General features: G+C 43.8%; 1 protein-coding gene across 3 annotated transcripts in view; it reads right to left on the bottom strand.

Moving 5' to 3' along the window:
• KIAA0930 (KIAA0930 ortholog) overlaps window positions 1-15,597 on the bottom strand; it is a 142,331-nt gene that overhangs the window by 6,275 nt on the left and 120,459 nt on the right. For all 3 annotated transcript variants that reach the window (XM_039499226.1, XM_039499216.1, XM_039499234.1), the window contains exons 5-9: window positions 14,615-14,716; window positions 12,980-13,120; window positions 8,378-8,572; window positions 5,605-5,767; window positions 1,527-1,682 (exon numbers count right to left, since the gene is read on the bottom strand). In XM_039499226.1, the coding sequence (XP_039355160.1) occupies window positions 1,527-1,682; window positions 5,605-5,767; window positions 8,378-8,572; window positions 12,980-13,120; window positions 14,615-14,716 (757 nt within the window). The remainder of the gene's footprint in view (window positions 1-1,526; window positions 1,683-5,604; window positions 5,768-8,377; window positions 8,573-12,979; window positions 13,121-14,614; window positions 14,717-15,597) is intronic.

Here is a 15,597-nt window from a genome sequence, read left to right as displayed (position 1 = left end):
TCTTGGTGAAGGTTCCAGTTATGCAGCAGAAAGATATTCTCAACAACCTAGAGATGATTTTATAATATAAATAAATAGTTATTCATTAAGATAAATCTGTATCTATGGTTACCCATTTTCCTCAAATATTCTTCAGAGTCTACTTTTAATTGTGCAAGGCCAATTCTTACTATAAGACTAGAACTTAAATGTGTAGTTTTATTCTGAATTACACTGATTGCTGTATTCAGTGAAAGGGCATATATATATCATTGCTATCTACAGCATTTGCCACCGCCTCAGTTTCACAGTCTGTAAAAGGGGGCTAATACTGATGCAGCTTTGTAAAGTGCTTTGAGATCCCTGGATAAAAATTAGCATATAGTTGCAATCTATTATTATAATAGGATAGTGCAACTGGAGGCATGATAGGCACATCAGTTCTCTCTTTCAGCGTTAGTTGGATATGTAATAAAAGCTCCCCTATTACAAGTCCACCCCCTCTTCAAGCCACCTGACAGGAAGACCCTGACAAATAGATAATGTTTATAATGTTCCTTGAATTGCAATAAATTTGGGGTTTTACTGGAACTGCAAGAAGTGATTTCATTAGGTAAAAGTTCTGCACACAGACAAATCAATCTAGTACCTATCAGCTCACATGTCCCAGGTGATCTAATTGCTGGACTGGAGCATGAAGAGAGAGAGATGAATTCTAAGATACAGGAGGTCCAAGTAACAAATACCTTCCCAGATCAAAACCAGCTCCTTCGATTGCACCCAAAAAAATATCTTTGAGTCCGTGTAGACTATGGAGCACAGTTGTATTATAGCATGAAACGTTATGTAAATGGGCAACTAAATATTGCCCTGCCTGAACTTGCTAAGTGGTCTTAAAGGGTACCTTCATAGACAGGGTATTACAATGCTCCAATCTGGAACTGAAAGGGGCATGGTTAGGTTTGCCTCAAGAGAAGTGCCACAGTTTCCAGACCGACATGAACAAGAACTCTTGATCACTGCTGCTATCTCCACATCCATAAGCAGCCCAGGATCCTACAGGAACTCTAGACTGATAGCCTTATCATGGAAAGGTTTGTATGCTCCCTCGATTGATTGCGCTAGTGCAGATCCTTCAAGTTGTTTCCCTCAGCCTATCAACAATTTCTGTCTTTAGTAGACAGATTGGAGTTAGCTGGATATAAATCTGTGCACTGGTGTACATATATCACCTTGTATATCAACTTCCATGGTCCTTGAAACCCTTGAAAATAGTGCAATGGGAGGGGAGTGTTTAGGAGTTCTACATAGATTGTCAAGAGCAAAATATATGAAGGGTGTCCAACCCCACTACTGAAAGCCTATGTCGTGGCTGTGACATAGGTCAACTAACTGGGCAGTATTCAATTGACATGAATATGGGGAAAAACCAAAGAAAATATCAATTTGATAGTTTTATAGGAAGTGTAACCCTAAGACACTAGCTAACTCACAGGTGTGAGTCACCTGGGGACTAGACCATTTCTGGTATTTCTGAAAGGTTTCACCTGTTAAAATTCGATGCAGTGGCAAAGTGACATAGGTTAAATGTGCATAGAGTAGAAAGTTTTCATCTGTTCTGTTTAACTTCAGCCATGAGCCAACCAGAGACCGTCCTGTTCCAGATAAGGACCGTGACCTTAGATTCGAAGCATTTTGCAGATCTGTCAAGGTAGAAGACAATAACCTTAAAGTAATTGTGCTTTATATCCACCATGTCCCTGGCACGTTCAGATCTCAGTTTCATCTTGAAAAGAACCCATCACGAATAGGATGGTAGTGGTGGGGTTGTAAATTATCATCTAGCACTGAATTCCATGCAGGGCATTGATACACTTTCATCAGGCAGAGGTCATTAGTAGCAGTTGAAAGCAGGGTCTTGCACGGCATATACCATTACCACCTGAACTAACAGAGTGACCCATTAGCTGGGGGGTACTCCTCTAGTGGTCCACCAACAGTGTGGAGCTTGGGCTTTTCTAGAATGTTGGATACAGAGATGTTCTTGATCACAAAATATCCCTGTACAGAAATTCCTTATATGGAAAAGTAGTATTAGAAAATTAATGTATTTTTAGCTCTCAACTAAGATCAATACCTGGAAGCCAGGGGAGGCAGAATCATGTGTTGAGCCAGTTCAGTTCACCCCTCCATCAAGTATTCCATGGACCACAGCCCAGGATCCCCTGCCATATGGCTTTATTTATATTGTCAATCTACAGTTCCAAAAATAGGCTCTCAAAGGAACAACAGGGACTTAATAAGGAACAACAGTGATTAAAAGTAGAGATTGGGCTGAACAAAATCTTGGGATCTGAAATCCTAACTCTAGGAGGGAGTTGCTCAAAACCCAAAGGTAGATCATAACCAAAAGGCCTTAACAGTAGAAAAATGTCTAGGAGTGGCCATTCCAACAACACCTAGAACAAAGGATGTGAGAAGACAGCCTCATCTTTCCTCTTTACTGTCAGAGACCTAGAGGTGTTCAGCCCATAAATCTATTTTTCCCTCCCACTCAGATACCATTCCAAGAGATGCCGTAGAAAACCCAAATATACAGAGATCTAGCATTATAGGGTCAAAAGAGTATTATCAACAATTTGGTTAGTACGTGACCAATTCCATTCAACTTTGGACAAAGTTTTGAAAAGCATGTAAGTGACTTAGGTGCCTAACTCATGTTCAAAAATGACTTGGGTGCTACTGAAAACTTTACCCCACATCTAATTGATTAAATTCTGATTGAATAAAATCTCCAGAAAAAAATAAAGTAGAGATAGCAGAAGTGTCTCTAAGACGAGCAGAAGGAAATATGCCCCATCTGCAAACTAAGGCAGAGGAAAAAGTAGGGGTTCTTAGAGGATTGCTCGTCAATCTTTCAGAATCCTGAGATCAGAGCCTCACCACTGCTCTGGTCCCTTTATGCCTGGTAAAAAGGCCACAGCACCATAACTGGGCCCTAAAAGCTCTGTCTGGAGCAGGATTCCCCATGCACAAGCATGGTGGAAGAAAGCCAAAAGGCTGTCCTCCAAGGATCCCCTTGCAAATCCTGGCATAGTGGCAAATCCTGCCAGTGGCAGCATGCAGTACTGAACACATTCCAGGCTATGCAGAGGCCTACAGGGCAATGCAGAGAGGCTGCCACAACTTAGACAAGCCCCCAATGATCTTTAAGTAATATCGAGGGCTTCTTCATTCTCCCAGAGCAGCCCAAGACTGGGGAGGGCTCCAAGGTGGCTTAGTCCTCCTTCCCCCTGGTTTGTAAGTTCTGTGCTTTGCCTTTGAAGTTCAACAACTTTCTAAGCAAATAGCATTAGGATTCTTGGGTTTCTGAAGTCCACGAACCAAATTAATGTACATTACTTATCTACTTTTAAATTCTAGATCTATGGGTAGATTTAACCCCTTATTACAACATGTTAAAATATGTCTGGATTCCCAACAAAATTCCAGTAATGCTATCTGGTTCTAACGCTCTAACCTGAACTACTCTTGTAATATTTGTGTCCCTTTAAGATCAGGAGAGATTGTGTTCAGTGGTTTTGAGATTAAAATACAAGATTTATTATAATGGTAAACAAATCTGTATTTTCCTAGGGAGTAAGAGAAAGAGAGAGACCCCAAGTAGTGAGAATTTTTGTCACTAGGATTTACTGTTTTAGAGTCTGATTCTGCAAAACATTACCGAGTAAAGTATTTCACTACCATGGATATAAACTGGCCATCAGCAAGTGTAGGCTTGAAATTAGATGAAGGTTTCTTACCATCACAGGAGCGAAGTTCTGGAACAGCCTTCCAAGGGGTGTAATGGGGCAAAAACCCTAACTTGTTTCAAGGCTGAGTTTCATAAATTTATAGAGGGGATGATATAACGAAGTGGCCTACGATAATGTATGGCCCATCCATGACTGCTATTAGCAAATATCTCCAATGGCCAGACATGGGACACTAGATGGGGAATTACTCTGAATTCCTGGGAAGAATTCTTTCCCTGGTGTCTCGCCCACATACTCAGGGTCAAACTGATCACCATATTTAGGGTCAGGAAGGAATTTTTCCTCTGGTCAGAATGGCAGAGACCCTAGGGGTTTTTCACCTTGCTCTGCAGCATGGTGCATGGATCTGGGGCTGGTTTGAACTAGAGTAAATAGTGGATTTTCTGTGTCTGGAAGTCTTTAAATCAAGATTTGAGGACCTCAGTAACTCAGCCAATGGTTACAGGCCTATTGCAGGAGTAGGTGGGTGAAGGTCTGTGGTCTGTAATGTGCAGGAGATCAGAGTGGACGATCATGAGTCTAGTCCCACTGATATCACAGTAAGCATTATAACCAACTGCAAGTTCAGCAGGATTAGTCCCATAGGCCCCTATCCCACAGTGTGTTGCATGCAGCAGGAACACAACAAAGTCAGTGGGACTCTGTGTAGTCACAGAAGTTTTCCCCCCACACACTACACAGTACAGGATTCAGGCCTCGGCTCTTGTGCTAAACTTTGTCTAGTCACGTATGCTAAGTAGATCTTCTCTGGTTATGATGAAGTGGTGAATTTTTTGAATAGTAAAATTAAGGGAAAGGGAGGGGTGTCCATGGATGAACATTTCAAGAATTTAGATGAAGATCAGTGCCTTGATTTTATTTCACAGAATTTGAATGGAATGTTGTTACTTAAGTTTGCTTTTTTATTTGACACACTGATCTAGAAATGAATGTATTTACCAATACATTAATTAGGGATTAATTTTGCATGGTTTCTGGTTGGATAATCTGGTCAAAATTAATTGAAATTTGACTGATATAAAACAACAGTGACTGATCATTTCTATTAACATTTTGTGATCTAGAAAATACCACCTTTGTATTTACATATTATAATATCAATAGGGGCCTAATTTTGTTGGCTTTCCTACTGAATACATTTTTGAATATGAAAAACAGTTCTGACTTTCTCCTCACTGAGTTTTTATATGATAAAATTATGATCTGGAAAATAAGGTGATTGTATTCACTTATCTTCTGAATGGGGCTCAATATTAATCTTGTTGGTTTTTTCTATTAAATAACCAAGTCTAATTTAATTAGACATGGAGAGAGAAAATATGCTAAGATCTGTATGAAGTGTTAAATCATTACATGCATAAATGCAATTCATTAGTAGTATCAGACTTTTTGTCTGTGCACTTAGGACCTGATCCAAATCCCATGTAAGTCAATAGGAGCCTTTCCATTGGCTTCAATCAGCTTTGGGTCAGGCCTTTATTACACAAGGTATTTAGAGGACTTGCCAATGAGTTTATTGTACATTATTGCCTTGGAAAGTGCATCTGAAATGAAGGATTTTCTTCCCACAATTCTTCCCCAGATAAAGGAGGGTATTATTAGAAGCAGGTAGGAATAGTCAGGCTCAGATTTTCAGAAGTTTTCTAAAGGGGTTAGGCGCCCAATGAAAATCAGTGCTTGCGTATTTCACTTTCAGTGGAGTTGGGTGCATATCTTGCTTAGGGCCCCTTGAAAATCCCAGCTTTGATCTCTTTCCCGAGCTCTGTCCCTAAGCCAGACCACTTGGGTTCTCTGATGTAATCTCCCTCACCTCCGTCATCATCGTCTCGAAAGAATTCCTCGCTATCATTTGCCGAGTGGGATTTTTTCATCTCAGCAATCCGATTTCGGGGCACTTTCCTCTTGAGGGAGGGGGAGAAAAAGGATGGTCGATTGTTGCGCTCTGGGGTCGGTGGCGTGCTGAAGGATGTGACCTGAAAGGGAAATAGGAACAGAAGAATTTTTGGAGGCAGAGTTTTATTTGATGACTTCTGCTTCTATGTAATGAGTTCGCAGATTCTAAGGCCAAGAGAGACCACTGTGATCCATCTAGTCTGACCTTCTGTATAACACTGGTCTGGAGACTTCCCTGAATTAATTCCTGTTTGAACTCTCTTTTTATTTGGTTGTCTCAGGAAGGCTAGCAAAAATCACCACCACAGCTGGCACTCTCACTGGTTGTTTCAGAACAGTGATCAAGAAGCAAATGAACCATGGTGACTGGACAACCCTTTATGCGTAGAAGTGTTTGTCAAGGTGGAGGTAGTGCAGAGTGTCTGGCACTGCGGCTATCTGTGCTGTGAGTAAAGAGAGGGCTTCATTCTTCAGGGCTGTCTATTGAGCACCTCATTCATGGGAAACAAAACTAGAGAAAAAAAGATTTATAAACTGATTTGGGTAACAATAAAAATATATCAAACTTAACATTAAAAAGTCAGGCAAAATGGAGAAGAAAACAAGAATGAACAACTATTAAAGTTGTGGATTGGCATATGAATGGCACATGCACCTTGCCTTGGAAATGGGGTGGACTTTTCTTGCCTTATAGAATCTTTTAGGAAGGGCATTCTGTCTCGGAGGCAGGGGCAGGAAGCAACTCCTTAGACCAGGATGCTGATGTGAAAATGAAGTCAGTACATCATTATGGCAGATGAGAAAATGTGCGGAAAGGACTAGTAATGATTAGTTAGGCTAAGTGATGACAACTGCATGGGGACAGCTGCCTAGAGTGAAGAAAAGCCAGAGGATGGAAAAGTAAAGAAATCCTGCACTTGAAAAGACAGTTTCTCTTGGGTCAAAGCAGTACTAGGACTGACCAGTTCAGGAACGCTTTCACTGCCTTGGTTGAGTGCTGCTGCTAGTATTACTTTAATGGTTTCTTTTCAAGTGAAAAAATGGATAACTACTTTGCTGCCTCAGAAATCCCCATCTCATCTTTTCTTCTCTACACAGTTAATTTAACAATTTTGCTGCGGCTTGTAGGATGCAGTCTTACATTGCTCGTATCTGTCCCTTCATATAAAGAGCTATGTGACACATGATTGAGGATGACAACAAAGTCTGCCAGGTTGGTGGTGCACTGCAGAATCCCTCCACATCATTTTTCTTTATTCATATGAAAAATTTAAAAAGCTTTTTTACACCCCTCTGATCCTCCTGTTTTTGTATTTAGTCTCTATTTTCTGGCTGCCTTAGAAAAAGCATTTTCTTTATTCTGTACACACTAGATATAACACATATATGGAAAAACAATAGCAAACTATGCATAATTAAAACCATTACCAGCAGGGTAATGTTAAGACACAAGCAACCATCAAGTAAGAACACTGGAAGTCTTGAGACACAAAGAGACCAGGAACTCCCTCTAGGCCTGGCTCGTCAAAGTTGCAATACAGGGAAACGAACTCTACTCTAGGATATGAGACACCAGGCTTGGTTAAGGAGCCTGATCTTTCACGCCGCAGACCAGCAAAGCATGGAGAGCACCGTGGTGGCAGTTCTTCTTGCCCCTTTGGGAAGCCACGGACACAGGAAGGTCTTTTCACATTGAAGTGGCCAAGGAAAGGGGTAGCATGGATGAGCTTTGAAGAAGTCCTGTTCAGCTCTCCTTGACCAAACGAGATTGCTTGTTTCATGCAGGAGGTCAGATGAGCAGAAGTGTCCTTCTCACCTTAATCTATGAAACAGGGACTTTGAGGAAGGAGGGGCAGAGCCCACTGCTGAGACTATAGAATACAGTGGCTTGCAGTCATTGTTTCCTGGGACTCTTCTGGTAGTGTATTCCATCCATAAGCCATCACCGTGTATAGGAGAATACGTCAGTAACTGCCTAGGCTAGGACCTGGCTCTTAAAAATAGTTCTAACACAGTATGGCATCACCCCTACCAGCCAGGAAAACAGCTTAGCTGAAACTGTGCTTATAACTGAATTATGGGCAGACTGTGATCTCTCTTCTCACATGGAATAGTATCTTACTCCAGGTGAAGGCTCACTGAGGTCACCTGAACTAGCCTCATGCTTAAAAGTTAAGCATGTACTTAAGTGCTTTGCTGGATCAGGGCCCTCATCTCTGCCTTAATAACACACAGGTCCCCAACTAAAAGTCACATTTATGGCAAAATTCCCTGAAAGTTCCTCCTCATTGTGCTGTGTCCTATTAGATTTAGTAGTAATGCATACAATACTTTAAATTACTACAGCACCTTTCAGTAGGGAACCCCCATCTCTTATGGAAATTGCAGTGGGATCTTTTGATTTCTGCACAAAGGAGACATGGCCTCAGTTTTGACTTGTACCACCCTGACTATTGCTTCATTAAAATATCCCTCCAAAACTGTGGAGTAGTCTGATAACTTTCTATATCCACTATCTGGTCAAGAGCAATGGGCACAGAAAGCAACCAACCTACTGGCTGCACACAACATGCAGAAGCAAACTTCAGAGACTACACGTGACTAATCACAGCCTTGGCCCACATGTTGGTTTCTGAAGCAAGGTGCATTTATGTTTATTTAGCCATCCAGTATTTCCACATACTACTTACTCTCTCATGCACAGGAGATGCTGGGTTCGAATCTTCCTCCGTTCCATATGGAGAAGTGTCTCCGGTTGAAACTCGACTCACTGCCATCTCTGCATGTCCTTTACCTTGGGGCCCCTTCATCCGTACAAACTCCATGTTGCTGTACTTATAAAAGCCGAAGGACATCCTTTGAGCCATCTTAGCTGCAACGCTCACCTTCAATGCAGAGAAAAGGAAAGCAGCATGTAACATGAATTGCTAAACATTAGAGCATACATTTGCTCTACACTATAATTCTATAGAACATTTGTACAGGTGCCTGTCAGTACGTATTTAAGCATCACACAATAACACCAATGCAAAACATTAAGGCCTAAATTTTTGGAACTGTGCATTTTATGCACACACAGTTGTGCAAATCAGGGTTTGGATGCACTTTCAAAATGTTGGTCTAAAATCAAAACAATAAATAGTAGTAGATAATGAACAACACTTAGCTCTTATACAGCATTTTTCATCTGTAGTTCTCAAAGCAGTTTACAAAGGAGGATGGCATCCCCAGTTTACAGATGGGAAAACTGAGGCAACCGAGCTCAGGCAATTCCCTCACAGTGGATCAGTGGCAAAGATAGGAATAGAACCCAGGTCTTCTGACTCCCAGTCCAGTGTCCTATCCACTAGGCAACACTGCCTAGCAAGAATAAAGAGCTGACTAGTCCAAATAACCAACTAACCTCAGCAAAATAGTCTGTCACAAAGGTTAACGTGATACTTTTAAAACAAACACACCAGACGTCATGGATCAATTCCCAGTTAACAGAGAAAACAGGTCTGAAAAAGGGATAGGTCACAAAACGGTCAAGGATCAGCCTGTTGAAATAAATGGAAATTTATTCTCCAAGTTTTGTGTGTTTCAAAATTCTCAGCAGTTAAAGATAATGGGTCAAATTTATTCCTGATGAAAAATGAGTCACATTAGAGTTATACCAGGTATTAATATGGCCAAGTGAAACCAAGCAGCTTTCAAAAATACAGTAACACTTTCTTCCTTTCCCTCAAGTAGTAGCAAAAAAGTGACAATGGATTGAAGTTCAGATTTAGAGTCCCCCCCAGTCTGCAACTTCGAGTACTTAACAGATCTAACTAGTCTATTTCAGCTAACATAACAACGTGAAATTGCAGGGAAATCAAACACATACATCATTAGCAGTATGCAGGGACATTTCTTAGCTATTATGTATTCAATCGGGGTGGGCAAACTTTTTGGCCTGAGGGCCGCATCGGGTTTCTGAAATTATATGGAGGGCCAGTTAGGGGAGGCTGTGCCTCCCCAACCAGCCAGGTGTGGCCTGGCCCCTGCCCCCCATCCGACCCCCCCTGCTTCTCGCCTCCTGACGGCATCCCCTGGGACTCCTGCCCCATCCACCCGCCCTGCTCTCTCTCCCCGCCCCATCCAACCCCCCCTCCTTCCTGACTGCCCCCCTGGGACTCTGCCCCATCCAACCACACCTTCTCTGTGACTGCCCACAGACCCCCTGCCCCAACTGCCCCCTGTCCCTAACTGCCCCCCACCGCCCCATCCAACCCCCCTCTCCTTCCTGACTGCCCTGTCCCCTATACCCCTACCCCATCCAACCACCCCTGCTCCCTGACCACCCCCAGTCACTCTGCCCCCAACTGCCCCCTGCTGCCCCATCCAACCCTGCCCCTCCTTCCTGACTGCTCCCCCGGGACCCCTGCTCCCATTCAATGCCCCTGTTCCCCGCCCTCTGATAAGGGCCGGCTCCAGACCCCAGCACGCCAAGCGCGCGCTTGGGGCGGCATTTTGCCAGCAGGGCGGCAGCCGGCTCCGGCGGACCTTCTGCAGTCATGCCTGCGGGAGGTCCACCGGAGGCACGGGACCACTGGACCTCCCGCAGGCATGACTGCAGAGGGTCCGCTGGTACCGCGGCTTCGGTGGACCTCCCGCAGGCATGCCAGCGGATGCTCCACTGGAGCTGCAGGACCAGCAGAACCTCCGCAGGCACGTCTGCCAGAGGTCCCCCGGAGCCGCGGGACCAGCGACCGCCAGAGCGCGCCCCGCGGCGCGCTGCCCTGCTTGGGGCGGCGGGATTCCTAGAGCCGCCCCTGCCTCTGATCACCTGACCCCTATCCACACCCCCGGCCCCTAACCACCCCCCAAACTCCCCTGCCCTCTATCCACCCCCCGACCCCTTACCACGCTGCCTGGAGCACCGGTGGCTAGCGGTGCGGCTGCACCAGGACAGGCAGCAGTGCACAGAGCACCGGATTAGGCCCTTGCTTTGCAGCTGCACTGGCAGTGCAGTGAGCTGAGGCTGCGGGGGAGGGGGAACAGCAGGGGAGGCGAGCCTCCTGGCCCAGGAGCTCAGGAGCCAGATAGGACAGTCCCACGGGCCGGATGTGGCCCACGGACCATAGGTTGCCCTCCTGTGTATTAGATACACCACACTTTGACTTCCCACTACACTTTTCCACTCTGCTGTGTCTTCTGTGCGGACACACCTTCGGAGTGTACAAAACCATAGCCTCACAGGGCATGAGGTATAGGTGGGCTAGAGAAGCAGTCTCCTGAAACTATGTTAATACAGGAGCAAAAACTATTTTTCTTGAGACAAAGGTATTCAGGCCCTCTCTTTTAAGGAGGGTAGGGGAGAAAAGAAAGTCTATGGAGTCAAAATAGAAGAGGTACAGCCCTCCCTGGTCTAACAGGTGAACTGATGCATATATTGCTGGATTCCGAATCAGAATGTATCTCTTTCTCTCTCTCTCGGATCTGAGAATTGGAATTTGCTCTCATTTGGCAGAGATGTATATTTTACAATTCAAATTTCCAACACATAAAGCCTAGCCAATGATTTAATGTCTTCTAGAGTTAGCCTGAGCTTATGGTAGAGGGAGGCAAACCTCCTGAGTTAAGGTCAACTTTTTAGCATGTTTGTCAGAGCTGCCTTCAGTGCTGAGCTCTCTGGGAGGTTCTATTGCTGGCTCTCGCTCTCTCTGGAATTCTACACCAAGTGTATGTGAATTATAAGCCATTACTGTGAATATTTCACATTTCCATAGCAAATTAATACTTCAGTGGCTAAGAAAATTGCAGGAGTCCTTTCAAACCATGTGGACATACAGAATGCACCCGAGAGAGAGAGCGAGAGATACAGTAACTCCTCGCTTAACGTGGTAGTTATGTTCCTGAAAAACGCTACTTTAAGCGAAATGGTAAGTGAATCCAATTTCACCATAAGAATTAATGTAAATGGGGGGGTGGGGGTGATTAGGTTCCAGGGACCTTTTTTTTGCCAGACAAAAGACTATTTTATTTATACATATACACACATATACACACACGGTATAAGTTTTAAACAAACAATTTAATACTGTACACAGCAATGATGACTGTGAAGCTTGGTTGAGGTTGCGAAGTCAGAGGGTGGGATATTTCCCAGAGAATGCCTTACTGCTAAATTATGAACTAGCACACGGCTGAGCCCTCAATGGTTAACATGTTGTTAATGCAGCCTCACACTCTACAAGGCAGTACGAATGGAGGCAGGAGACACAGTATGGCAGAGAGACAGAGACACACCCTGTGTGTGAGATATAGACGTACATTGCCCCTTTAAGTACGCTACCCCACTCTAAGTACACTGCCTTTTTAAGCAGATCAGCAAGTTGAGACAGCAGCTACTTCCAGCAAGCTCCCTCCGTTCTGAGCCCTGTCATGTCCCCGCTCGCTCTGTGGAGATGGGGGGCAGTAGCGGGGGGTGAGGGGGGACACCCTGACATTAGCCCCCCCGCCCCCCACAGCAAGCAGGAGGCTCCCAGAAGCAGCTCCAAGGCAGAGGGCAGGAGCAGCACAGGGCTGTGGGGGGAGGGACAGCTGAACTGCCAGACAATTGATAGCCTGCTGGGATGCTGCCAAACTGATAGGGGGGCTGCCGGTCCTCCCTGGTTCCAAGCCCCCACCAGCTAGCTGCAATGGGCTGCTCTTTCTGCAAGCAGTGGACAAAGCAGGCAGCTGCCAAACAACGTTATAAGGGAGCATTGTGCAACTTTAAACGAGCATGTTCCCTAATTGATCAGAAACGTAACAACGTTAACCGGGCCGATTTTAAGTGAGGAGTTATTGTATCTATGTAACAAGACACAACAGTGAAAAGTTAAAACCAACAGGTGTAAAAACGCTAAGAGGGTCTTCCCGGCTCTTAGAGGATAACTATAGGTACCTTTGAAAAGAAGAGGATCATACAAAAAGGTGGTATGGCAAAACATTCATTTCATTACAGAACTGGAAAGTTTCTTAGGATTCACACCAGGTTCACTTAGATTTCTTGGGTTCCTACCAATTTTAAATCCCAGTCAAACATCAGGAGGTACAAATCCTGCCTGACTCTTCTGATGACTTCAGTTCACCATGTCTGTGTGAACTAAAACTAGTGGATTTTCGTACAGCTGTTTCTGGTAACTTTCAAAGCCATGAAGACTAGCAGACACTCAGCATAAGTAGCTTTAGAAGACAAAAAGCTGATGGCAGCATAAATAGTATTGAAAACATCATGGAAATTTCACTACCACCACTGCTGCAAAAGAGAGGAAGTGTCTTACCCTGTTGTCATAGACCTTCTTGAGTGCTTCATAACGGATGGATCCCTGGAAGATCACTCCTTGGAAGGTGTTGCTTTTGTCACTGGCCACCAGCTCCACGCAGACCATCTCGCCTTCCCCCACAGTCATGTCACTGAACACCTGCCATTGCATCCAAGGAAACCAAACACTTAAAGGAAAAGCTGTAGTGATTAGATCCTTTAGACATAGCTCGAATGTGTTCAGGATTCAGGGTTTTACTTCAGCCCATTGTACAGACAGGGGCCACTTGGAAAATTCAGATCTATATCTGTTTCCAATACCCAGAAAGTTTGGGGTGTTAAGTTACAACCCAGGAACTTCTTAATGCCAACTGGCAATGGGGTATGGAGGAGTTACAGAAATCTCATGAGTTTCATGTGTACACTCTAGTTCACCACAGAATGTCATGTGAGGTTTCAAATGAAAGCCGGTGTCACACTGGTCATTAATACTGTTGTGAAAGGTATGTACAGATATTATATAAGGAGTTATGTCTATATACCGAAAATAGGTTTGTAAAGTCTGTATCAAGGGATCAACCACCAGCAAAGATGAAAAACCAGTTTTCCTCCAGATAGGAGGTAAGAAATGTGCATCACTCTGTTGTAACATAAATTAAGTACCGTTAAACACTATGGTTGCCCGTTTACATATGAAGTCAAACATTAAAGGAAAGGAACACACAGGAAAGGAGCACACAGGAAAAAACAAGGCCCAGGTGATTATCCTGTCTATGAGCAAAGAAAATGATCTCTGGGGTATTTCTAGAAGGCAAAGACGATACCCCTTCATCCTGCACCTAGGAAGTAAACAGATAGCATGTTTGCATTCATGAAAACAGGGTCTCAGCCAACCTTGGCTGAAAACTCTGATGAGGACTTTGGATGAGATAAACTGCCTTAGAGAGGTGGATAACCTGTTAGCTAAGTTTAGTCACTAGAAAGCATGTTATGATTTTGTTTTATATTTATCCATTTGTTTCCAATATTCTTACTCACTATGTCCTGAATCTCTAGTCTTTGATAATAAACATATTCTTGTTTTCATTGCAAATATATCTCCGTGCTGTAGTGCCAAGCAAAATGCTGGTCTGGAGCTGAATTCTACAAGCTGCTGTGTACTGTTCCTTTGGGAACAGCAGGGCGGGTAATTCTGTGAGTGTTGAGTGAATGAGGGGCTGGACACTCCAGGGAACACCCGGAGAAGGCTCAGGTGTTGATGTGTGCCTTTCATTCAACTGCATAGAGGGAGCAAAGCCTGCAGAGGCCTGGAATGTAATGCTCATGTTGCCAGAGACTGGTGGATTCAGGGAGCTGGTTCACAGCAGGCACAAACAAAGCTGCCTCAACACTAATGGCAGGTGGTGGTAAGGTGCCTCACCAATCTTGGATACCCCTGGGAGTGTCACATAAGATTGTTTCTGGAAAAAAATCATGGCTTTGCCCAGCTGGCTGGATCATGGTCAGGGGGCTCCACGAAGACTAATTAAGTAAACTGTTGTCTTGTGGTCCAGGGCAGTGATATAGTGGTGGAAATATATCAAGTTGGACACACAATAGAAAAGGGAGATTACAGGACAAAAATGAGGAAAATTTTCCACTCTAATAGACCCACCTCTTCAAAGTTATCAATCATGAAGAATATGTTAGGGTAGCTGATCTTTGATTCCTCTCCTTTGCTGTCCATTGGGTGTTTGCTTGGAGATGCAAATACTTGCTGGAAGAAATTTTGAAGATGTTATCGAACTCATCTCTTGAATGTATGTACAATTATGAATACTTAAAAATAAACCCATAGTAAAACATTGCAGAACTGGCCAAAGGTATATTATAGGGGAATTTCACCTTCCTTTAAGCCCGTGGTTCTCAAACTTCTTTGTGTCTGTAGTAGTTTATGCCCCTCCCCACCCCACCCTTATGTCTGTGCTGCTGCTGACAGCAGCGCTGCCTTCAGAGCTGGGTGGCCAGCCAGCAGCCACTGCTTTCTGGCCATCCACCTCTGAAGGCAATGCAAAAGTAAGGATGGTAATACTGCGACACCTCTACAATAGGCTTAAGACCCTCTTTTTTCCCCCCTATAGCTTCTCACACCCCCTCCCCCCGCAGAATACATTCCATACCCTCACAGGGGGGCACACTCCCCAGTTTGAGAACCTCTGCTCTAAGCTAGGAGTGCCAAACTCATTTTGCTGAGAGGGCTGAGCTGCATTTCTAATTATAGTCTATGGGCAGGGTATACGTTTAGGACTAAATACTACTCTTAATCCAAAAGGCCACTGGTATCAATGGGAGGTTTGCACAGAGACTAAAGGTAGAATATGGATTAAGTATAAACTAGGGCTGTCAAAAGATTTAAAAAAAATCGCAATTAATCAAGCTGCTAAACAATAATAGAATATTATTTATATAAATATTTTGGATTTTTTCCACATTTTCAAATGTATTGAATTCAGTTACAACACAGAATACAAAGTGTACAGTGCTCACTTTATATTTATTTTTATTGTAAATATTTGCACTGTAAAAGTAAAAGAAATAGTATTTTTCAATTCACTTAATACAAGTACTATAGTGCAATCTCTTTATCACGAATGTTGA

The sequence above is a fragment of the Mauremys reevesii genome, linkage group 1, assembly GCF_016161935.1.
Source record: "Mauremys reevesii isolate NIE-2019 linkage group 1, ASM1616193v1, whole genome shotgun sequence".
Classification (NCBI taxonomy): Eukaryota; Metazoa; Chordata; order Testudines; family Geoemydidae; genus Mauremys; species Mauremys reevesii.
The sequence above is the reverse complement of the archived record's forward strand: the minus strand, read 5'-3'. Positions and strand labels throughout refer to the sequence as shown.